Raw genomic sequence first — 26,409 nt, forward strand, 5'->3', positions numbered from 1 at the left:
CACCACCGGGTATGGAGTGAATGAATAGTGCAATGTAAAGCGTCTTTGAGTGTCCAGAAAAGCGCTATATAAAACCGATGCATTATTATTATTATTACCTGCAAAACTGATCGTCTTTTTAGTCGTAGCGTTTTAATCAACTCTTCTGAAGCATTTCGGTCATGTTTTCATCTTATTTATATCACTTTTTTGTTGTGTTTTTTGTAGTTTTCGTGTCATGTTTCTCTTTCTTTTCTTTCTTTCTTGTCCCTTTTTTGTTGCGTTTCATCCTCGCTATTTTGACGCTTTTTTCAAGAAGCTTTTAGATTTGGGTAATGCCGAACTGGAGAAAATGTGCTCAGTTGTCCCAGTCCATTCTTAATTTTACAGCCTATGAATTTGTCGGGAATCAAACCACCAACCAAATAAAACCAAACACAGATATCACATAATCTACCATTTCCTTGAACGCTCACTGTTGTCTTCCTCCTCTCCGTCCAATCGGCTCGTCTTTGCGATCACCATGGAGACGCCGGGGCAGCTCCGAGGAGGAGAGAGAGAGGGTGTAGTTAGTGCTGTGAGCCAAGAGGAGCAGGGATCCAGACTGTTTTCAAAAGTACAGACGTACACAGACGGAGAGGAGAGTTGAAGACCGACCTATAATCCATTTGTTACTTTTTTTTAAACTAATCTTCTCAAAATGTGTTTCCGATTGATGATGCTACTCGCCTGCCTCCTTCAGTCAGAGCTGCCCGGGTTTATGGCAAAACAACAAACAAGTGAGTATCTCTATAACTACTAATTTTGTTTTTATCCACCAGTGCAGCTTTCTTACTAGCTTCACATGGTCTTCATTGTGTCATGATGAAATGCATCTTTACTTGCAGTTTTGCTAAATAATAGTACAATGAAGAACTAAGCAGGTGTAACTTGCTTGTCAAATATATGAATGAACTGGGGAGGGGAAAAAGTTGTATAAACTTTACATGGCTTTGTCTTGTTCCTCATTTAAATTTAGCAATAAAACCAGAGTTTAGAGGGAGCATTTATGGAGCAGCAAATGAGCGCGACGTTCCCCTTTTTTTGGGTTTTATGCCCTAAAGAGGCTGACCCAGTTTATTGTAAAGTGCAAAATAAAAATACCCTCTTCCACAAAAATGCGGCCAAGTCCAAACAACAGCCCACAAACAGCCAGTTTCAGGTTTAAAATTAGGTTTAGCCTCACAGCAAGTCCAGCACTGAGGCTTAAAGGGCATCTGGGAGGCTCGGGTGATGAGTTGCGGACGTAGAGAGTTTCCATTGAGGAGCAGATCACTGTAAACTGTTGAAATAGAGCTACACTAGGGCAGAACTAGGGCTTGCCCGGGACTTTGAGGCTCAGAGCATGAAAACCCAGACTGAAAGAAAAAACAGGGCTGAAGCGGAACTAGATTAAGCTCAAATCAACACATATAGTCTTGTAATATCTGGCATGGCAATGTGTAAACAAGCAGCAACCTCTCTCTCTATTGGTACTGCTGAATTTTTTGCTTTTTTTGTTCTTTCTGAGTTCCCCATTGTTTTACTGGATGCTTTTGTGTGTCTTTGCCCTGTTTTTGTGGGGTTCCGCTGATTTTAGAGTCCTTAATGGTCCTGAAAGAACCAGCTTTTTAAGGTATCCGGGCAAGACACGCAGCTACGCCACACATTCTTGCAACTTCTGGCTCATGGACGTTCACTGGAGAATAAAACACCTGAACAGTTTCGTTGCACTGTTGAACAATGACAAATAAAGCACTTACTTACAAAGATGGAGGCGTGGCTAGTTCTCTCAAGCCTTTATGTGTAGATCCTCGACGAAGGTTCTTGAGATATCATCTGTACTCTGTGGTTGAAGTGTAGGACGTTTCGGCTTTCAAGCTTCGTCAGCGACACAAACAAATTCTGACCACAGCTGGGCTAAATATAGACCACTGGGAGGGGCTAGCCTGTCCTGGCCCCACCCCTTTTTATTCAAAGGATACTCTCAACCTGTCGATAAACAAGTGTTAAGTGAGTTCCAAAGGTTGAGAGTAGGCTTTGGAAAAAAAAGGGGTGGGACTAGGATAGAACAACCCCTCCCACTGGTCTATATTTAGTCCGCCTGTGGTCAGAGTTCTTGAATGTCCCCGATGAAGCTTCTTGGATGAGAGGTGAAACGTCTTACACTACAACTACAGATGATGATGATGAAGAAGAACCATTGTCCGTTCTTCCTGTGTCTGGGCGGGTTTCTCCATCCCCCTAAAACATGAAAAGGCAAATATAAGTGCACATTTAATACCTTTAAAATGATGGCAGGGCTACTATGGGGGTTGGACAAATCTAAATAAGGACCACACCAATGATTTACTAGTTCTGCAAAAAAAAAAAGACTAAACAAAGACTATACAGACTCCACTAAAATCAAGTCTCTGTCCAAGGCTTAAATTCTGAACTAAAACATAACTAAAATAAATCAAACCAGGGTTAAACAAGGTCCAGATCAACGTACAGTCCCACATTTTGTTATGCTACAACCTCATTCTAAAATGGATTCATTTTTTTTCCTCATCAATCTACACACAATACCCCATAATGACAAAGTGAAAAAAAGTTGAGTAATTAAAGGGGCTAGATGCAAGTGTTGGCCACTTTATACCCACTACTGCCACCTCAGGACATACATGTAACTGCACCTTCTATATTAAGCTCGTGCATGACGGCAATTTGGACCCGGGTTAACACCTTTTTGAGTGACAGTGCAAGATTTTAGAGGCAGTTGTGGTGAACAGGTCTGAGCTCATTCTACACATTAGGATATTGCTGGAATAGGGAGGAAAATGCATAATTTTAACATTTTTAAACTCTGTATAGTCCCTTTAAGTATTCACACCTTTTGCTCTGACACTCAGAACTGAGCTCAGGAGCATCCTTTTCCCACTGATGGTCCTTGAGATGCTTCTGCAGCTCTCCTGGAATCCACCTGTGCTAAATCAAATGGGTTGGACTTGATTTGGAAAGACACACACCTCTCTATGTGGTCCCACAGCTGACAGGTGCATGTCAGAGCAGAAGCTAAGCCTTGAAGTCAAAGGAACTGTCTGTAGACTCAGAGACAGGTTTGTATCGAGGCACAGATCTGGGGAAGGTACAGAAAAAACTGATGCAGCATTAAAGGTCCCCGAAGAGCACAGTGACAGCCTTTATTTGTAAATGGAAGACGCTCAGAAGCACCAGGACTCTTCCAAGAGCTGGGCCCGTCTAAACAGAGGCATCGGGGAGAAGGGCCTTAGTCTGAAGGTCCCTCTGATAGAGCTCCAGTTATTCTGAGGAAATGGGAGAGCCTTACAACCTCACAACATGTGGGAGTGTAGGGGTGTGAATACTTTTCTAGATACACTAAGTCTAAATGAACACCAGTCATAGTTCCATGGAATGACAAATAGTCGTTACTAAAAGGACTGTATAGGGATTCCTGATTCACACAGCTAAATTGAAAACAAATGCTTTGACATGTATTTCCTGGACGTTCAAGTGCAATCACCTTCTCCCATTCGTCTTCAGAACAACACTTGCAACATCTGGGTCAGCTGTCGAAATTAACCCCATGGTCCGAGCGGCTGACGCTCCTTATCTGCGCTGTCAAAAAACATTATGAAATGTATTTTTTCAAGTGTTTAAAAACGAGTGCAGCCCTGAGGGAGTCTCTGTAGCCCACATGATCTCAGGACAAACCGTGGGTGAATCACTAAATAAGGAACGAAAAACAGAGAACAAGATAAGGTAATATAACTTTGTCAACGGGACAAAAGCCAAGTTTGAACGAGAACTATATAGGGATGGAACAGACTAAACATTAAAGTGGATCCAAGCAAAGAAACAAACAGAGGAACTGATGAGTTGATAGCGCTCATGAGGGTCCCAGGTTTCATTCCCAGACCTTGTGAGACTTGTCTGTGTAAAGTTTCATCCCGTGTTTGTAGGTTTTCGCTGAGCATTACAAGTCATTAAATGATCTGTACCAAAATATACTGTAAAGCCACACCACATAACATTTCACTCAATAATAGAATAAAATACAAGCATTTATTCACAACATATATTCTTACTGTACCTAAAATACCTAAAACATGAACAAACATGTGTCTTTGCTGTGAGAGTATCAAAATCAAGGCCTTAATGATCATTATCAAACTGGATTTTGATGGAGATGGAGCGGGAACGTCTCGTCTTCAGATTTTAGACGTTAACTAAAGGCAGCCAAATATGAGATCTAAATAAGTTAGGTCCTCATCAAAATCCATCCATCCATTATCTATACAGCAAAAACAGCATTTTCTGTGTTGAGCTGGTCATTAGGAGCATGTGTGCCTTTAAAAGGCATTAAAAGCATTAAATTGGATTCAAACTGAAAGTAAATCTACATTTCTACTTCTTTTTACTATTTGTTGAGGAAAAAACACATTCAACTGCACTTTTTCCCTCAGAGTTTTGTCCAATTTGCTCATCAATACAAAATATATGGAATATTTACAGGCCACCGTTTTTCCATACTGAGATATGTTCTTAGCTGAGCGTAGACAAGTTGAAGCGTACCTGTCTGGTCTTTGTGCGTGCCTGTGGAAGAGCTTGGTCGCTTCCAACTTCACCCCCGTTTGGAGTTATAGGAATATACTGGGAGAGCAAAGACCAGACAGGTACGTATCAACTCGTCTAAGCTCAGGTAAGACCATATCTCAGTATGGAAAAGCGGTGGTCTGTTCCTTTAAGAAATTAATTATGCCGTTTTTTGTGCGTTCAGCAGAAGTAAAGTACTTGGGCGTTAAAATAGCATTGAAAAGCATTACATTTGTCTCGCTGCTACCTGTATAAACCTTGGTCTGGGTGGGTTTCCTCCACAAGCTCTGGTTTTCCCCTTCAACCCGAAGCATAAACAATCGACAAATCCTCCCAGCTAGGTTCTCCTAACCACAAACCTAGATCTAAACCAGATCTACACCGGGATTATAGCACCAATAGAGTCCTTATCTGTCTTGTCAAAAGGCATTATTAACTGAATTTCTTTCACTTAAAAAGGAATCAGTTTGGTTCCCGGGGGAGCTGTGTTCATGATCTCAGCTGGTCTGAAAAAACTCTAAGCCGCTGAGTAGAAAATGATTTGTGTACGACCGCTGGCCTGTGTTTGGTCTCCTGCGCCCCGTCCCGCTGACAGCACCGGGTCACAGAGAGCCCAAAGATTAAGTGAATGAAATAAGAGAGTTGCAAACCAATGGTGTTTCACAAGGCAGGATGTTGTTGTCCGAGAGTGTGAGGTGATAGCTAAACACGCAGGAGTTTTAGGGGATTTGAATGTGGGATGAGTCAAAACGGGACCTGCCAAAAAATAACACGAAATGCAATTCTGACCCTTCAGTCTGTTTTGTGTCTTCTTCAAACAATAAAGTAGAAGAAATATTTGACAAAGAATAATGACTTTCTCTAAAAACTGTCCAATGCAATTTTGTTGAAGCTTTTGGATTAAATCTTACTGTTCGAGAAGAAACAATGCTGTCTGAGAGGATGGATGAAAAATAGGCAGGGGTCTGGATGTCTTATGCAGGAAAAGTTTATTTACCACCTATGTGGGACTCGGAGACATGAACTTGAGACATTGCGCTGTCTAACCATTCAATATTGCATATGCATCAATGGGAAGAGGGATAAATACCCTCTGTTGGACGTCATACTGGTGTGCAGGCCAAAACAATCAGTGCCTGAAAGCATGGGCGTGAGAGCTACAGTATGTGATGTATGACCCCATATGATAAATAGCAATTAAACATTTACAACTAGCAAAAACAACCCAGAAGAGACAAAACTAACTTCGACAACCCCAGGTCTAGACTAAACCAAGCACAAATGAGGGCGTTGCTCGTACTGTATCAGCTCGTCTTTCTCGGTCGTAGGACCTTTCCCACCATCAAAATTCAGAGAGCAAATATATCTGCTACTCATTATCTGCTCCACACGGTGAACGTCTGCTCGTCCACATGCAAATGGAGGAACCCCGCTGAGCAGAGGAACCCCCGCCTACAGGGATTGGACAAGAACAAGGACTGGACGTTCTGCGGTCTTGGCCCGTCTGCTGAGGGCCTGGGTCTCCATAGCCTGTCCGTCCATGGGGGTGGATCTCTCCTTTTGTTATTCTCCCTGAGGTCCCTGAGTTTTTCCTCGCCGTGCTGGAGAGTCGAAGGACAGGGACATCCACGGGCTTGTCACCACCTGCTGCTAATATTTAATTGGACATTATGTTTGCCTGGATACTTCATTTGCCTGGACTTAACATTGTTTTATTTACTGTTTTGCTTCATTGCCTTAAAGTGACAGTCTGTAAGTTTGCAAAAGAGAGACTGAAATTTGAAAGTAAACAATCAAATTCCTCCCCTCTTTAACCAGAAAGCCCTTCTTAGTTTGCAAAAATGAGGAGAACAGAATCCAAATATTCAAAAGTAAACGACCAAGCTCCTCCCTCCTGATTGGGCCTGACAGGCTGGTTCACAGGAAAAGCTCATTTCATTGGTCAAAGCGCAGGAGGATACTAGACTCTGATTAGTTGCTGAGATCCGGGAAGGAGGGACTTTACAAAAAATAATATGTATATATTATTACTAACTTTACATCAAAATGCGACACCAGGAGGTGGATTTTGCACAATTTATAACATTTGTAAAACATTTAACTTAAACTTTAAAGGGATTGGATGCAAGTTGGTCATCATATACTCACTACTGCCACCTCAGGTCTTATGTATAACTGCAGCTTCTATATTAAGCTTGTGCATGACGGCAATTCGGACCGAAGAAACAGCTCTTTGAGTGACAGTGCAGGATTTTAGAGGCAGTTGTGGTGAACAGGTCTGGGCTCATTCTGCACATTAGGACATGGCTGGAACATGTAGGGGGAGGAAAATACTTAATTTTGACGTTTTTAAACTCCATATAGTCCCTTTAATGTTTAGTGCAGTCCGCCTGTGAGGAAACTCCAGTTGTGACTTTGGGCTGTACAAAACCATTGATTGACTGATTGATACACCGATTTGCCTTATCCATTTTTGGTTTGGCCCACTCCATTTCCAATTGTATATTAGAGCAGAAAACAAGCTTGCTAAAATCATACCATAACTGTGGAGGCAGCGAAGCACAATGTTTTCAAAAGGTGGACTAAAGTTTTACATTTCGACGTCTTCATCGGGGCATTGGCCTGAAAATCCATAACAGCTCTTATCCACTTCAGATGTCAACGGTCATCATGTTATACAGTACTTCCTGATCACTGCTGTACCATAAAAACCTGCGTGAACATAAAACTCTCCAGCCTATTTCAGCTTGAGGAGGAAACACCAGTAAACAGTCACATCTTAGAGGAAGCAAACCCTAAAGCTCCCATGTGCAGCTAAACTTACCCCTCGCATAGATTTATACTGTAATTGTCCACTGTGGCTGATGTTATAGGGACCATGCCAGTCCCTGCTCAGGAAGGGTGTGCCCGTCTGCTGACCGCTCACAGAAAAAAACATCCCAATGCCGTGGTTTGGTAGATCCTAAACGAGTGGGCACAGGTCACTCTCTGGCCAAACATCTGCGCCTGCATTTGCTTTCGTTTAGCTGGGAGCGTGTCACATTGGTCACCATGTGGCTCGTTACAGTGGAGTAAAATACTTTGGGCCAAAACCAAAATTAAACTAAAATATTGTTTGTGACAACTTTTGATGTTCTCTGTGACAATTTGGCTTAACAATAAAGACTTGTGGTTGAGTTTACGCTGATGACAACAGAAAGAAAACATCAGGCATAAAACATTTTTCAGACGGCTCAAGTTGAAATCAAGTATTTGGTGACCAGACTAAACAAGACCAGGTTTGATCCAACAATAGGGGACCTCGGTGAACGCTATGAAAAACAAGGATGAGGGAAAAGTGAAAGTGCTTTAAACCTTCACTCAAGTAGATACAAAAAGGATCTGAAGTAGAAGTGGAGAAGTGCACAGAAAATTACTTGAGTAAAACAACGTTGCTATTGCTATTTATATATATTGCTGAATTTACCATGAATATTTCTGCTTCGGTCAAGGCAAGTGCTCCTACAAACAGAAACTTTCAGTATTCATCAGAGGTGGGTAGTACCAAGCTACATTTACTCAAGCACATATACTTAAGCAACCTGTTGAAGTAACTGTACTTTTGCAAGTTGCTTTTACAGTATTTTTTACTTCTACTTGAGTAATATTAAAAAGTATCTGTACTCTTATAATAATAGTACCTTGTGCCACTGTGAGTAAATCTTTAAGTGGTTAATCTTGATTTTGAAATAAAATAGATGTATTTTGTTACCTAATTCTTTGTAATGATTTTTTAATTTGATTTCATGGGAGTTCATGTTTTGTTTCTCATAATTTATGTCACGACTGAATCATTAATCCTTTTACACTGTTGTTTTCGTCATCATTTCAGCTTTATAGGTTTATCTAATGTCTAAAAGCAATATTTCAATTGATATACTACAAATAAAATTCTTATTTGGGTCGTGGATTACCATACGAGGATTCAGGTGGGTCCTGACAGTATCCAATTTGAGAACCAATGGCCTATAGTGTCCCAACGAGAGAGTCCGATCTCGCTTACCTGTAGGTCAGACAGTGCACAATGAGGTGCAATTACTGGGTACTGCTGGATTTGACTTAAACGAACAGGCCACCGTTTTTCAATACTGAATATGTTTTTACCTGAGCTTAAACGACTAGACGCCTCTCCTCCTCTCCTCTATGGGTCCAACGGGGGTGAAGTTAGAAGCGACTGAACTCTGCCATGTTTTCCCTATTTAAATAAGGTTAAGTGAGTAGTTACACGATCCAAGTAGTTGCACAAGGTGTAATGATACCTTCGTGGACGTCGCAGTGCTCCTTAGGTGTTATTACGCCTTACAATATAGTACCCCTTTTTATCCGGTTAGAAAATCCATCCATCCATTTTCTTCCACTTGTCTGATGCCCGGTCGTGATTTGGGCTGGAGTTGCCCAAATCACATGGCACCATTCCCTTATGGCTCCTCCTGCAGGTGGTGGGTCCACGGGAGGACGGCCTCACGATTAAACGGGCCTGTTGATCTCTCATAAGGGGCTTCTGAACCGCTGTTTGTCTGACACGTCACCTAGGACCTGTTTGCCATGGGGGATCCTACCGTCCCCCGACAACAGAGCTCCCAGGATCATTCGGGTGCTCAAACCCCTCCACCACGTTAAGGTGGCGGTTCCAGGAGGGGCGCTTAGAAAATCGACATGTTTAATTTTGTGTATCTATACTTGGATAATGTTACTACTCGCATAACCGTTTTTAAATAGGGAACTCATGGAAGAGCTTGGTCACTCCTAACTTCACCCCCTTTAGACCCATAGAGGATAGGCTAAGTTAACAAGTTAACAACATCTTCTGTCTGAGCGCACGCGTAAAGACCAGACAGGTATGCATCAACTCGTCTAAGAACATATCTCAGTATGCAAAATCGGTGGCCTATTCCTTTAAGAGTTCCCACACCAGCTGAAAAAAGATATACTGTATCAGAGGCTGTGGGATATTCCTACAGTGCTTCATGTAACAGTAGCTATGTGATACAAATACCCTTTGTCATGCAACTGCAATTACGACAAAGATCTTTCTATTTTGTGAAATATTGCTCCCCATTATCAAGACAGTATCCATTCTAATCTACAGTGGCTTTAATTTCTCATCTGTGGTCACGATGAGGTTTTATGTTTAAGAGCCTAAGTACTAAAACCTTGAAATTATTAATTCGCTTAAGGTTTTCTGAGCTCATCTGTCAAGTCCTCCAGTGCTGTCTAGTGTCCAGACAACATGACTCCCACCTCACAGCTCAGGCCTTTTGCCAGAGGCCTCAACACGACTGACAGTCAAGAACCTGGGAAACCAAAACAAAACGGCATTTATAATCACGGTCTGCGCTCCTCCCAGCTTAGTGCGTTTCAACAACTGCGCTCACAATCTTACCTCATAGATGCCGTAAACGGGCGGATTGTGTGATCGACGATGATAAGGTTATTATTTCTGAGTTGCCACAAACTCCTTGACGCATAACTTTATGAGCGGGTGGAGGAAAACAGTGACATAGGCTACTTAAAGCTACATGACCAGACAGCTTTTGGAGTCCTAATTAAGATCTGTTTTTTTTTCAGCTTTATGTTCTTACTTAGGTTTGATCTCATGTAGGTTTCTTTTTTTTCTTCCTTCAGAAAACAGACAAGGCAAATTTATACCGTGCATTTCACACACAAGGCAATGTGCTTATATAAATAGCGCAGCCCTATAGTCATTTTGTTCTTTTGTTGTTCAAGTTGTCCATCAAGATCAGCTGTCTGAAAGCAGAGGGAGTCGGCTGGGTCTTCCAAGGTCATACTTGCTGTGAAATGTTTGAGAACCGCTGATTTTTGTTATGCGATGCAAATTTCAAACATGTGGTTGGCGTTCCGTTTAAATTGTAACTTCATAATGTTGCAAACAGGTCTCACCAACATCCCACGCAGAGTCAGGACTGGACTCCGGGAGTTTGGCAAAGGGCACAGCTGCCAGGAGGTTCTGCTCCCAAATAGATACTGTCTGTTGAGGAACCAATCACTGCACACGAGAGCTTCACGATCTGCGATGTGGCAAAAACAGACTGAGAAACTCAACTGTGGCCAACGCCAGAAGTCATTTTCAATCAAAATTAACGTTTTCATTTTGTTTTCAAACAAATGCTCTGGATTAGGCTAAATTCCCCCCTTTTCTCTGCTAACCATGCTGAACAAATTATGTTTAAGACACTAGATTTTAGGATTTAAAATTCACACGATAAAAGCACATGATAAAAACGCCCTTTGGGTCAGTTTTTTTTAATGGAAACTCCTCTTTATTTCAAATGTACAAAAATTTGCTGATAACCACAAAACCATAGATTTAACAAAACAATTGAATTTGAATATTTATTATCTTCGAAAAGTAGCAGAGCTCCACAGTCCCACCCACTCCCGGTCTCGTGTCGGGGTCCAACCATGGATCTATAATAATAACTGGATAAGACACTCCCCCCTTGCCCGCGCGCCGGTCGGCGGACGGCCACTCGATGGTACTGCAGCAGCAAATTCACATTGGGCCCAGAAAGGATTTTTGCCATAGAGCAGCCATGCGAAAAAAAACTGTCCGTATTCGGCTGACAGGACGCCTACAACTTTCACAAAGGTCGGATTTAGTGTCGATTATCATCTACATTAACATCATGTACTTTTTTCCCCTTCAAAATTTACGTATCGTCTAAAAAATACATTTGTAAGGACTTAGCCGAGCTCCGCTCTAGCCACGCTCTAGCTTTCCGTCGCGTTGATTGGTCAGAACGTGCACGTGGTGCCGGCAGCGCAGCCGGGCACGTGCAGAGCGCGCCCTCGCTGTCCGTGTACGAGCACATGTGGGCTCGGAGGAAAAACAACAACAGCCGCAGCAGCATGAAGACCAGCATGGGGAACCGAGAGAAAAGAGGACGCAAAACTAACTTTGCAAGTAAGTTTGTATCACACAGAATGTATTCTGTAATTGTAAATGTTAGCATACACCACAGTTATTTATAGAATGTAGCTTTATGAAAATAGCAAACAGAAACTACTACGACTACCATTTTTAAACAAACAGAAGCTATTCTAAAAGATGACAGTCCCCCGATCCCATTTAGTCATTAAAATATACTGTATGTGCATCGAATTACAATAGTGACAAGGCCTAATACATAGTGAGAAGTTTGTTATTTGGACAAACGTCTCGAGAGCAAAATAAGGTTAGTTTTCATAGTGTCTATGACGTCGGACGCTTCCCTGCTATTTTGCCGTCACATTTCGATCTGAACAATATCTGACTGGCTAATATTAGTTCCAGGAGTTGGAAATTGTTAGTTTTTGGTTCATTGAATAATATATAATGACGTGACATTTTTAATCAAGTTTGTCTAATAACTAATAATTGACTTCGTCTCTCAAACCAATGCTAAGTGCATTAAAATGAACAAAAAGCAACATGTTGAGCTGTTCAAGACGAAAATAAAAAGTGGTGTTAACCCTTGGTCACTGCATGTCTTTCTATGCATTGTTTTAGCAAAGCAAGACAAAAATGAAGGTCAGAAAACAGAGACAACAGTAATGTTAAAATTACAAAACAAACATGCTATCATACTTGTTCACTAATGTAACAAGACTGGTGATTATATTACACGTAATAGACATATAATTGCACAGTAGAGATCTGTATAATTCTCATTCTGGTCTTGTGATCCAGAAATGTGAACTCTAGTATAATAAGGATGACAATATGTTTTTTCTTTCTTCACTGAGGCTGTTCTGCTGCAGAGAGGAGTCTGCTGCAGGATCTGTGTCCACTACGGATATGGAAGGTGCGGCTTTGTATGAACTTCTTGATCAGGTGATTAGCTATTACTACTTCAGTTAGTTTGTTATGTGTTTCATAGCCACAAATAAAACTGTAATAAAGTTGCTGCTCAGTAATTCTTCCTATATTGAGCAGATGCTGCTGATGGCTGAGTCCGGTCACCCATCTCCTCCTCACGGGGCAGTTACTCCTTGGTTTCTTGTTGGAAGAGTCGTGCTCAGACTGTTAAAGCTTTATGTGAGAATGCATGTGTTATACCTGAGATGTTTGTATTGTCCAGTAGGAGACCTGTTCCAGTCTGGGATTGTCGTTGAATCTACTCTGTGCTCTGACAGCGGAGAAAAGAACTTAAGGTGGTCTGGGCTGAGTTTGTAGCTCAGTAGATAACAGCTTTGGGCATTATTCTTTTTCACTTTGTCATGGTAGATATTACGGGCACTTCTGGAAATGAAGCTAATACCACGTGTTCTTCAGAGTGCAGAGGATTACCGTTTATTTTTTTAACTGCTGCCATCGGGTGTAAATCAATAAAATGTACAATTTGGGCAAAACCCAGTGATTGTTTTTTGTGTATAGTGTTCTAGGCCTATTCTGCAAATATATTGCGGCAGTTTTCTTTTTTGCAAGATCATTAATTTAGTGTATGTTGTACATAAAAAGCTTCATTGCATTTCAATTACATCTATTAGTTTCTGTGACAATGCCATAGACAATTGACATAAATGTTGATGGTGATTTATTTTACTAGAATGTTTTTTTTTAAACTAATTTTGCAATTCTGCTACAGTAAAAATATTTAAAATAACACTACTCACAACTGTACAATGTTCTACTCTTTTCTACTGCTGATTTACTTGTGATATATTGCTAAACTGCAAATGTTGTGAAATACAATGCAATGTATTATAATAGATCTTGCCAGCCTAATAATTAGAGGATGGTCTTAATCACTTTGCCATTGTTGATAATTATGAATATACAAATTGCAATGATTCTTGTTCTCATGTTCCATCCATAAAAATGCACATTTCTACATATACACACTTTGATTACATGTTACATGACATAAAATACAAGATAGCATTTCAGTGTGTCCATGCAAATTCAGCTCCTATAAGGAAGCATTATAGCAACAAATACTTGATATTTTTAATGATGGTGTGTAAAAGAAAAGTCAATATGCCAAACAAGACACAGAAAAGGTCAAATGTACTGAAAATATTACTTTAAATAAGGTAAAACTGTAATTGTGTTGTACAGGACATTTACCATGGATCTATTATATTAAACATTTGCATACTACGTCTGAAAGTGGGTCTCGTTCATTTCATGTTTATGTTCATGTCACAAGTTAAATGGATCAAATGCTGCGTTGTACAAAATTGCGGTTATTTAAAACTTACAAAGGTATAAACTGACATTGACTTTGTCATAATGGTGAAAAATAAAAGTTGAATGTGTCTTTTAAACATGGGGAAAAAGGTGCAGATCTTTAAATACGCGTTGGGCTGTGGCCACTTTGCGAGCTGGGTCTGCTGTTCAACTCAAGGCTGATTCTCCGCTCGTTCTAGTCGTGCTGAGAACATACAATTTACTTGACATGTGGTCAATTGTAGAAGTATAATTAACCTTTAATTAAACGTTGGAAAACAGTTCCAAAAGTGAAAAGCAGATATTATATTACATCAAAAACTAGGCTGAGCGACGTTGACCTGCTCAGCATACGGTGGAGCTGCGCTCTGCTGCCGAGCTGCGGCGCTCGCTCTCGTCGCGCTGAGAATCATGGGCATGGGCAATAAACATCCAGGTTTCTTTGTGTTTTTTATTTGAAATGATAAAAGACCACTAATATGGCCATAACAATTAATAGTATAAATTATACAAGCATATAATAGCCGTTAAAATTTTCGCTGGGCCCAATGAACACGGAACTAACGCGGAAGTAAGAATTTTTTCTGGCTCGTTGCGCCAATGAGCACAGGCCATTGAAATCAACAGGCGGCCATATTGGAAACCCGGGGCTTGGGTCCAACATAAAAAATCCCATGTATTATTAGCATTTACTTTTTGAAAAAGTCAACTATAAAGAGTTTAACTTCATGGCGCCGGCTAATCAGCTATGTGCTAACTCACGGGCATGAAACATACAAAGTATAAAATAAATCTCGTAGTATTTTTAAGTATTGTTTCTTTTTTTCTTGCAAAAAACCCACGCAAGTGTCGGTAGTTAGCACATAGCTGATTAGCCGGCGTCCAGCCATTAATAATTGACTTTTTCAAAAAGTCAACGCTAAAAATACATGGGATTTTCTGTGTTGGACCCGACACGTGACGGCACGGGTTGGTCCCACACGAGAGTGTGTGGGACTGTGGAGCTCTAATGATGTGAATGCATCTATTTTTTTTATTCACCTTATTCCGGAAGTTCGCGTGGGCGCCGCCATGAATTGTGCCCGCCCCTTTTCTCCCATCTGTTAACATGGGACTGGAGAAGTCCACATACATCAGTTACAACACGAAAACAAAGCCATTTTTCAGCCGCGCTGATATACAGTGCAGTGTTGTCATGCTGGTGCAAGTGGAAATTGGCCATTTTACACAAATGAAATCGACTAAACATCAGATTTGAGCGGAGAATATTTTCCCTTGTTCAGTTTAAATCAACGGGCTTCGCGCTCGACCGGAAGTGTCAGGACAACGTAAGTGCCGAGACAAGGAAAAAGTGGGCGGGCGGAATAGGTAAAAGAAACTCTTTATTTCAGATGTACAAAACTTTGCGGATAACCACAAAACCATACATTTAGTGTAAACTATGACCACCACATAACAATTGAATTTGCATATTTATTATCTTCGAAGAGTAATTGACAGTTTTTGATACATGGCAACTGGATTCACCGTTTGACTGAACCAAAAAAAAAAAAAAAAAGATCAAATCCGCTGTTAAAATGTTGGTGCACTAAGGAGTAACCACAAAACAAGTAAATAGTAAAATACAAGTTTAAAAAAAAAGCGTTTAAACATGGTCCAAGTACACGGAAATTAGGATTAGCATCAGCAGCAGGTGTGAAAGTTGTGCGTTAGCCCTAGCATAAGACATTAACATGGAAACACGTGTAAAAGCTGGTCAAATGTGATCATTTGGATCAGTGGAGGGATGTCTGAGCGTAGGCTACCACACCAGACCATGAAAGGGTCCGGGAGGCTGGCCCTGCTCAGTTTGCTCTGTTCAGCTGGGACATGCCCCGACAGAGAACCGGAGCAACAGAGACGAACTCTTCGCGGCAGACTTAACTGACCACGGCGTAATTCACGGTGCCTCCGACCGGGAACTGAACTTCACAGGGTGATGTTCTTGGACTTTTTTACGCCCTTTTGCCACCGTGTCAACTCGGAAAACCCCCTGTAGCTTGCTGAAAGCCCAGGAGAAAAACAGCAAACGTTTAGTACAGGGGGCGACCCGGATTTAGGGTTAGAAGAGACACCCTGCGTAAAATGAGCAGGCGACATGGGTTTATATAGCCTCAGTGACGTCAAAGTTACGCAGCGTGCAGTAAAGTGATAGAAAGAGTCGTAATCCACCGTCTACGAGGTAACTGCATTGAAGTAACTGTCATTCTGTAAAAGATGATCTGCGTTTTAAAAACATTATTAACCCAAAGTTTATATAGGTGTAGAAAGGTGCCTATTCATTTTTAGTTATTTTTTTTCCACAATCTAATTCATGATTTTGATAAAGTTGTGTGTTTTGTTGACACAGTATACTTCACCTCCTTTGACTTTCTAGGAGGTTGTGCATGAATCATGATGACATACTCTTTACCCCATTGAAAATAGAAGCCCGGTGTTAGCATAAACTAACTCAATGGTTTAAACCCCACAGTGAAATCCTATCCTTTGTGGTTGAAAGTGGAGACAAATAGTCAATTACAACACCCAAAGACTTTAACACCAACCCTACCTACCTCAGTGTGCTCATTAAACATAAAAGATTCTGTTTGCATAACATGATACTTTCTTATTATGTTAGATTTCTGTTTTTTCTCAAAAATTGGCACAGAACAACCTTAAACAGATTGCTTTTTCGTCATGTGCCGAACCACAACAACACAATATTATTCTTGGAGAAGCCTTTCCAATATTGGTGTGTTTAAGTTGCTAAAATAAATCACTTTTTGTTATGAAATTGAAATATGCTTGCAGCTTTCCTATCCAAAGTTATTTACATTTGTTTTGTACAGGCAGTTTCTACACAGTGATCACCAAGAACCAAGGAGAGACAAGCAGTAAACTTCCCCAGAGTTCACTGGCCGGACATCCCAGGAGGAACAGAGCAATTTTGGGGCCTGGTATGACCATCGAGACACTGTCAAACAACCTGACACGTGTAGTGGTGAGTCACCTGTGTGCCTTTGCTTCAGTCTTTCATGGTTTAGCACCAAAGTACATCTCTGACATGTTAGAGCCATATGAACCAAATCGGGCCTTGAGAACTTCAGGGAGGGGTCCCCTGCACTGCAAAAAGTACTAGTACTAACTAGATTAGTATAAAAGTCTCAATTTAAGCATAATAGTAAGAATTTGAGATGTTTTGACGAGGAAAGATGTAGATTGGCTTTTTGACCCAGAGTATTTAACTTGTTTTGACACATTTCTGACTCGTTTCAATACATTTTGTCCTTATTTCAAGTAATTTTCTTTGCCAATGGGGTAAGAACATTGGTCTTATCTCATTGGCAGTTTTACTTTCTTATTTCAAACGAGATTTACCTTAGAAACGTCCTCAAAAGAGCAAAATAAACTTGATCAGATTAGGAAAACAGTCTAAATGAGTGAAAACAAGAAACATTTACTCAATTCAAGACATTTAAGCCAATGCTTGATATTTACTTTTTGCAGTGTGGTGGTTCCCAGAGTCTGGACTAAAGGCCTAAACTTTGACAATGTTCAAATCCAGGCTGAAAACAGCTATTTTTACCTGTGCATATGACAGCTGAAAGTATATTATCTGCATTCTTGCTTTTTTCTGTGATTAATTCATGTTTTATGGATTGATTTTATCTGCTTTCTTTGAAATGCATTGTGTATGAATTACAGATAAACTTGCCTTGCCTATTAAATGCATGATACATAAGGCACTGTCTGACCAAAATAGATACCTGGACATCACTAAGGAAACAGAAAAAGCTTTAAGAGTGTCCCATTGGATAGTTACTGCATGTTTACAGTATGTTGTGTGGCCAGAGAAAGAGGTCTGATTACTTGGCACAAAGGCTGAGTGGCCAACACTCAAAGCAAGAGGGTCCCGAGTTAGATTCCTGGGCTGTGTGGGCATTTCTGGAGTTTGTCTCGTGTCTGGGACACGAAAATAAACATACGTTTATCCTCCAACTATAATCCTGACCAGGTGCGTTGCATGAAATTCTGGGCACTATAGGTAGTCTTGGCAGTGCTTTGTCTAATATATTTAAACACTACCCAGTGCTCTTTATGGAAAACTCACTAGTATAAGCACATCAGAGTTAACATGTAATTTGGTGGATTTCAGCACCTGTATGACGTGGTAGCACAATAACAGCCTTTGCTTTTTAATGTTTTCTGTGTGGGCAGGAGGATTCAGGGAAATATTACACATGGAGGAGCTTTGGCCCAAATGACCAGCGCGCACGGGATCTTTGGGTGGACATGGGTGACCTCAGGCACGGGCAAGTGAGAGTCCACGGCATCCTGTCAAACGCACACAAGCAAGCTGCGGTAAGATTTCTATAGTTGCACCATTAAAAAGAATGCACAAACTATATTGGTCATTATATTTTATTTGTATGGCACATTTCATATCACAGACGACTCAATGTGCCTCACAGCAACAGCAGAACACAGATTTAAAACATACAACTTGGTCGACAACTTTCAGCGTCTTTGAATGTCTTGAAATGCACTATGCAAATGAATCATAGTAGTACTTTTATGAATATACTTAATACACTGGTGTGAGTGCAACCACCTGTGCTTGAACACCAGTAAGACGAAGGAGATGGTGATCGACTTCAGGAGGAAGCCACTACCGCACACACCGCTGAACATCCAGGGGGAGGACATTGAGGAGGTGGACAGTTTCAAGTACCTGGGTGTTCACCTCAACAATAAACTGGACTGGTCCCACAACACCAACGCCCTGTACAAGAAGGGCCAAAGGAGACTGAGGTCCTTCGGAGTGAGCAGGCCTCTGCTCAGGACTTTTTATGACTCTGTGGTGGCCTCTGCCCTCCACTACGCTGCAGTGTGCTGGGCCCCGAGCAGCACAGAGCGGGACAAGAACAGACTGAACAAGCTGGTCAGGAGGGCCAGCTCCGTCCTGGGCTGCCCCCTGGACTCTGTGGAGGAGGTGAGGGACAGGAGGGTGTTAGCCAAGCTCACCTCCATCATGGACAACACCTCCCACCCACTGCACGGGACTGTAGAGCAGCTCTTTCAGTGGCAGACTGAGACACCCTCAGTGCAAGAAGGAGCGCTACCGCAAAGCCTTCATCCACTTTATTCCCTGTACCAGCGTCCCTTACTGACAACCTGCACTACGACTGTAAACTTTGCACCTCGATATTCTACTTATATAATATGTTCTAATTTTGCACTGTTTTTATTTATTATTTCCTTATTGTTATAATTCCGCCCCCTAAGATTTTTACCATTACTTATTGTGCATAAGATACCTCTTTTTACTACTAGTTTCTACTACTGCACATTTCCTGTCTGTTTTGCACACCCTGAGTCATCTTATTGAATGCAAGTGAATTTCTCCGTTGTGAGGTCACAGAATTACCTTATCTTATTCAGATTCAGATTTAGAAGACTTTATTTCTTCCCGAGGGGCAATTCATTTGCAGCTTCACAGCCAAACATTCGTCCATCTCATAAATACAGTACATCTCGTATCTCTTATCTTATCTTAATACAAATTACTTGTTCTGTTGTAGTTCAGTTCAGCACACTTAAATAACACAGCGCAATAAGTTAAATCCTCACGTTTGCTACACTTTATTTGCACAGGAAGTGAAACATTGTGCATGATCGTAGCACATTAATTGTACCTCATTATAGGATGACGTTATAAGTTCCTTAGTCCAGACAGAACTCTATATTCATACCGAATTCACTTTTCAGTTTCTGCATCGACAATACCTTTCGTCTTTAAATTTCATTATAGTCTTTTGTTGTGATCTTGTTATGGTAATGTTACCCATGAACAAAGAAAGTAGTGCCAGTAAAAACATTACTGTACTATAGGTGGAGATAATGACTGGTGACACTGCATGCAAACAAGGCTTCATGAATCACTCCTTCACACGGTCTCGCCAAACAACTGCGTCTCCAGCCCATATTTGTAATGTTTTCTGAGTGAAGCCAAATGCAGTAATTGCACTGCCTGGTAACAGACCTTCCCCGTCAGGACCTTTGTCCAATTGTTCAGTCTGCCTTTGTGTTTTTGGGCAGCTCATGTTATAATTAGGACTGAACATGTTTCCTCTTATGTAGTTTAGTGTATAATGAGATCTAAATTTAAAAAAAAAGTCTGTGTTTTTTTTATACAGAGAGTCGCCCTGTCTTTTGACTTTCCCTTCTATGGTCATTTCCTGAGGCAGATCACCATAGCAACAGGAGGTAGGTTCATTTTGACCTGGGTCGTGTTCTGTGTTCATGGATAATTTTTAACTCTCGATTCCAGGCTTCATCTTCATGGGGGACATTACACACCGAATGCTGACGACCACTCAGTACATTGCTCCTCTGATGGCGAACTTTGACCCCAGCTTTTCCAAAGACTCCACTGTCCAATATCTGGATAACGGTACTGCAGGCTGTGATACTGTATTGATATGTTCTCTTTGAAATATCTGCTTAACGTTATTTATCGTATTAGAGTGGACAATATTGATTTAAACCTGACGATCTTTTCCAGGTGAGGTGTTTGTGGTGCAGTGGGGAAAAGTGAGACTTCAGGGCAGAGAGAAAGATGGCGCGTTCACATTCCAGGCTGCCCTGCACAAGTCAGGAACCATTTCATTCAGCTACAAAAATGTAAAGCCACGTTTCTTTATAGATTTAAAAGCACTTAACAAACATATTAATTATGGGTCTTTGCTAGATCCCGCTGACAGTAGATAAGATCAGCTCCGCGGACCATCCAGTGAAGGCAGGGCTGTCTGATGCTTTCATGATCACGTCCTCCACAGCTCCAGCACCAGGTCAGTGTCAGGCCTTAAAGCAAGAAGGACCTGGGTTGTGTTACCGGACCTCAGGGTCTTTATGTGTTGAGCTTGCATGATCTTCCCGTTTCTGCGTTGCTTTCTCCGGGTGCTCCGGTTTCCCCTACCACTACAAACGTGTACAATAGAATAGAAGTGGCTAGGTCTTAATCTCAGTTTGACTTTCCTGGTCAAATAAAGGTAAAACAAAACAAATGGGGAGTGACCTGGAATCCTCTACTAATATATTAAATCATATTTTTCTGTGAGATGGTTACAGATAATCATTGGTATTGTTAGAGAATTAACAATGGTGTTCGAGAGGATAGATGAAGAATAGGCAGCAGTCTGGATGTCTTATACAGGAGAAGTTTATTTACCATCGGTGCGGAACCCGGAGACATGAACTCGTGACATTGCGCTAGTCCTACCATTCAAGTCTGTCCATGCTTCCACAGAAAAAGGGATAAATACCCTCTCAGAGCGTCATACTGATACACAAGAGTCTGAGCACCACAGTCAAGGCTATGACAGAGATAGTATGACTGTACAGCTTGACCCAGTATGATAATAGCGATTTAATGTTATCCTCTAACAGGTCTTTTATATTTCTTGGTGATAGCTGTGATGAAGATGATCATATTTTTATTGTTTTTTTTCTCACATCGGAGTGCATACATTTCAAATTTCAAAGCGAAACAGTGGAGGGGTCCTCAGGAAGTGATCCAGCGATCGCTTCCTGGGAGCCCTTGATGCCGGACAATACTCATCCAACTTGCCGTGGTCTGGATCGTCTGCTGATCCTGAGCCAGAGCAGGCTGGATGGATATATTAGCCTACAGTAGGGGTAGACAACGCCAGGCCCGTGGGCCAAATCCGGCCCTCAAGCATAAAACCTCTGGCCTTGACATGATTTTAACCTCTTAGCCCCTACCTGAACAGAGTACAGTTTCTTCAGTTCAGCATTACCCAAATCTAAATGCTTCTTAAAAGAAAAAAAGAAAAAGGCAAAATTTCAATGAAAACGCAACCAAAAAACCTAAAGAAGACATGATAAAGCTAAAAAAAAAAAAAAAAACCCGAAAACATCACAAAAATTGACAATCAGTTTTGTTGCTCTTAGCTTTCAAACAAGCCGTTATATTGGCCTCTAGGCTGTAAGCTTTCAGGTCATGAAACTTTTAGATTTTGGTAAAGCTGAACTGGTGAAAATGCGCTCGGTTAAGGTGGGGGGTAAGAGGTTGAGAAATATTGAATTAATTCAATTCAAAGCTCAAATACCTGGTATATTAAAAAAAAACATAAAGGTATAGAAAAAGAAAAAAGGCAGTAATTCAGCTTCCATTCTATTCACGTCCCCCTTGGAAACTACAGACTACAGACTAAAATGTCCCTATGTGGACTAATCAGGCAAAAACCAAGAGATAATTGATGGATTAACCAAACTAAAGGAAAACATAGCCACTAAAATGGGACCTTAACCTGGTCACTGATAGATAAAAGTAAATTTGATCAAACTGCAAATTGTCTTTTGAGTTCCTCCAAATGTCCTAGGTCTGCACTTCTCAACAGGTTTCTACTATCACAGGTTTTTTTTGGGGTCTTTTTTCCGTTGGTATTGCTTGGTATTCAAATACATCATCATCATTTAAACCAGTGTAGCGGCAAAAGAATTCCAAGCCCTTATGTAGCGCATGCTTGCACAGTGACGTTACGAAAAGATAACCTTTTCCTGTGCGCATCACAAAAACAAAAACAGAAGAGATTAAAGCAGAAAAGTGCATAATTATAATATTATTATTTTGTGAGTTACAGATGGCAAACAGACAATTTACGAGTACCACCGTGTTGATGTTGACCCTTCAAAAATCAAAAACAACTCTGCGATTGAATTTACTGCACTGCCCAGTAAGTCGTACCGATAGATTTATGTATTAAACGATGCACGATGTTAACTTTGCTACCATTTTTCAGCATGTTTGCAGCACAACAGCTGTGAGCGTTGTCACTCTGCTAATGAAACCTTGGGGTGTAGCTGGTGCCATGTGCTACAGAGGTGATAAAGACACATTTAAATAAATAAAATGTATAGTTATATATAGTCTCATCTGACTTCTCTGTACTCAAGGTGCTCAGACGGCATGGACAGACACAGACAGGAATGGCTGGACTATGCTTGTTTTGATGAGGTACGGAAGAATACATTCTCCATACAGTAAAAGGTTGCATTTTGTATCTGAGGATGCTCGTGTTTTTCTTTTTGCAGAGTGAAGATATGACCTGTGAAGATTATTTCAGGGATGAAACCTCTATTGACCCATCTGTTTCCTCCGAGAGTGTTGGGAAGAGTGGGGTGACGACTCTGCAAAATGGCTGCAAGAAAGATGGTAAGGAAGATTTATCAGTATTTATTATAAAATATACTTCACTGTTGTAGAATCAATATAAGGTTTTATATTTTCATTCAGGACCAGGCGATGGGACAATAACAATTTTAAAGGGTGGCAAAGGTGAGATGTTCTTTGCAACTGAGTGATTATGGTGGTCAATTTCTAAAACACACATTTACTACAATAGATCTTAGTGGTAGAAATGGTAAATCAGCCAAATAATTTAACACACATGTGTCAGGGTCAAGGCCCATATGTGGCCCTCGAGATGATTTAATGTGGCCCTTTGAGGAGCATGAATTGCTGAGCAAAAAAAAAGTAAGTCTCTGGGATTTTTAACGAAATAACCAGTTTACTCACTCCAGCCACTAGGGGGCAGCTTAAATTAAAAAAAGAAAATAACATAATAAGAGATCAGGGTATAAACAGCATATTATAGCCACCATAAATATCAGATAATAAAGGCTAGATGTGTCGTACCCACTGCTGGTCAATGGAGGTCGACGTCCGCACACGGTGGCCATCTTGCCACAGGGAGCTCGCTCACTCGTAACATTGGCTGTTTCCCAATTGCCAGGATCCTCGGCGTCTCGACCACTTCGGACGTCATTCGCGTCATCATAGCGCCGCCAAGTGGTGTTCCATTTCACTTGGACCACTCGCCCCCTCGCAGCTCGACTCCTCCGTTTGGCTCATTTACGAAGGATACAGCTGTGGATCCTCCGCTGCCTCGGAGAGCTGAAATTACCCATGATGCACTGCAGCATAGTTTCTTTTTTCTTTTCTCGCAAAACTTTATTAGTTTGAACTCACTTTAAAAAAAAGTTTTGTTCCACATAAACTGTTTCCTGGCCTCTGTTGTTCATAAAACAGTTGTTTTAATAAGCACAGATTGACATTTGATTATATGATTTGACACGTGACACGACGCAGCCGCTCGCTCCGGAGGCCGTTCCATTTGAGCTCAAAGGCGGCAGTGAGAGGACACTCCGCTCCGTTTTGGAGGAGCCACCACCGAGGACGTCAACGAAGTGGCCGATCCTTGCAATTGGGAAACAGCCATTGTGTTTTTTGGTGCATGCACTTTTTAAATAACCATAACTGGCTCAATTTTCTACTGATTTTCAAACGGTTTTGTTTGTTATAAACCAAAATCAGAGATAGTTATGACACTGCATACATGTGAATGAAAAAGAAAATCTTTATTTCAACATGTTCCAGCATTCAGAATTATTAATTGTAAATCATTAATTTGTAAATCTATCAAGATTTCAGGGAGATAAGAGGATTTGTATTCGTACGTTACTTCAGATACTACAGAGCTGGCCAGAAAGCGTCCCTGTGGCAAGATGGCCGCCGGTAATGCCGGAAGTGAGTCCGCCTACAGACATCTAGCCTTTATTATATCTATGATAGCCACATGGTAAATGGTCAGTCTGCCCCAGGATGGCTGTGGCTACAATAGTAAGTTACTGCCATTGAGTGTGGAGTGAATTAATAATGACTTTATGTCGCACTTTCAGAAACATGTGACTGATAAAGGCTGATAAAGCGGAATAAGTGTGAGATGTTGTTTATGAGGCCACAGTCCTTTACAAATATGCGTCCCACGACCCGCTGTGGGGGCTGAAGTTCGGCCCTCAACCCAAACGAGTTCAACACCCCAAGTTTCATATCTTGGCCCTTTGAAGGAGAGAATTGGATGAGGATATGGATTTATTGTGGATTGTTGTACGGCAGATCTCTGAAGTAGTTGTGCTAAAGTTGTTGCAGTAGTATCAGTAGTTGAAATTGTGGTATTCATTTGGTATACTGTCACTCTGATATTGTGTACTTTTCCATCCATCCATCCATTTTCTTCCGCTTTATCCGGGGCTGGGTCGCGGGGGCAGCAGTCTTAGCAGAGATGCCCAAACTTCCCGATCCACGCATTGTGTACTTTTTAAATGTTCTATTCTTTTTAGATGTAAAAACAGACCCCTCACTGAAGAAGAAAGAACAGCCTAATCTGGCTCTGATCGCTGGTATCATTGTGGCTCTGGTGCTTATTCTTTCCCTGGTCGTCGTCGCTGTGTTCATGTCGTGCTACCCAGCTGCTTCTTCACCGCTTTCCCACATGCAGGTAAGCTCTGTAAAAGCCCGATTCAGGAGTACAGCTGTTGGCTAAAAAAGAAAATATTGCTTTGTTTCTAGCGGAGGGGGAGTTACTGGCCATCCCTGAAGTTTCAGAACCACAAACCGGGCTACTCAGAGATGGGGAGCGATGGGAACGAGAAGGACTGCATTGTTGAGGCTGGACCCTACTGAACATGAGAAGCAAGAAGCACGTGTTATTCAAGGCAAACGAGACAAGGCCATTCCCTTTTTTGATCTTAAGCAAGAGACTTTGCATCAGATTATGAAACTTGGACCGCGGAGGATTGTGTTAAAAAAATTGGCACTTTCAAGCAGCATCAAGGCAGCCTCAGTGGTGCAAATACAACAGATATGTCAACAGTGTAGCAACAACTTCATGAGGTTCTTGAGCACATGCACTTTCTGATCGTCAGCCAGTGCAATTGCAGGCCCCAAAACTGATGTGTAAATGAGAGAATGCTGCTTAACTAACAAATGTGCACATGACTCTGCAGCTTATCCACTTCCGCACATGAGCAAACCTTTGATAAATGACCCCCTCTGTAAATAAAAATAAAAAAAAAAGAGTCGAATAGCCTTTTATGAAATGCCTTCTAATGGGACATGGTGATCAAGTGGATTAAAAATACATTTCATATGCTCATTTTCTATAATGAAACAGTTTCCACTCTGTGCTCGTAAATCAAAGTGTGTTGTAAAATAATTAGTGCTTCATTTTTACACGACTGAAGAAGAGTGATCTTGTTTGTAATTTGCATTTCTTCCTTGACTTACGCACCTATATTTTCCTAAGCGGCCCTTTTTGCTGAAGCGTCATGAACTTTTTTTGTGTGTATGACTGTTGACTGATGTGATTAAAAAAAAACAGGTTTTATTTTCCAAAAAATCCAAAAGTGGCAAATGATGGATTATTGGGGATGCAGTGCCACCATTTCGACAGCAGGGGGCGTTGTTATCAAATGAATACGAAGTGGGGACGTGCGGGCGAACGTGGAAGATCAGATGTGTACAATTAATTATTTTTGGACAAAATAATTGGCGGTAGGGCAGCCAAAACAATGGTGCTAAACAATAATTATGTACAATTGAATCATTAAGTATTGTTAGAAGGTGCAATTAAGTCTGGGGGTAGCGTTGGGAGGCAAACATTAGTGCCAACCACAGCACCCGGATGCTCTTAGGCAAAAACAAAACAAAAAAACAA

The 26,409-nt window shown here is 41.2% G+C and overlaps 1 protein-coding gene across 1 annotated transcript; it reads left to right on the plus strand.

Moving 5' to 3' along the window:
- The first annotated feature begins 573 nt into the window (after nt 1–573).
- On the plus strand, nt 574–25,496 carry LOC306969047 (plexin domain-containing protein 1-like). Its single transcript, XM_079564658.1, has 13 exons — nt 574–758; nt 16,678–16,829; nt 18,047–18,190; nt 20,026–20,095; nt 20,160–20,282; nt 20,394–20,512; nt 20,580–20,679; nt 22,495–22,587; nt 22,654–22,735; nt 22,808–22,868; nt 22,946–23,066; nt 25,034–25,191; nt 25,263–25,496. Exons 1-13 carry the CDS (start codon nt 680–682, stop codon nt 25,374–25,376), a joined length of 1,416 nt encoding a protein of 471 aa, XP_079420784.1. The 5' UTR covers nt 574–679; the 3' UTR covers nt 25,377–25,496.
- Nucleotides 25,497–26,409: the final 913 nt, after the last annotated feature.

Source organism: Gobius niger (genome assembly GCF_951799975.1).
Source record: "Gobius niger genome assembly, chromosome: 10".
Lineage (NCBI taxonomy): Eukaryota > Metazoa > Chordata > Actinopteri > Gobiiformes > Gobiidae > Gobius > Gobius niger.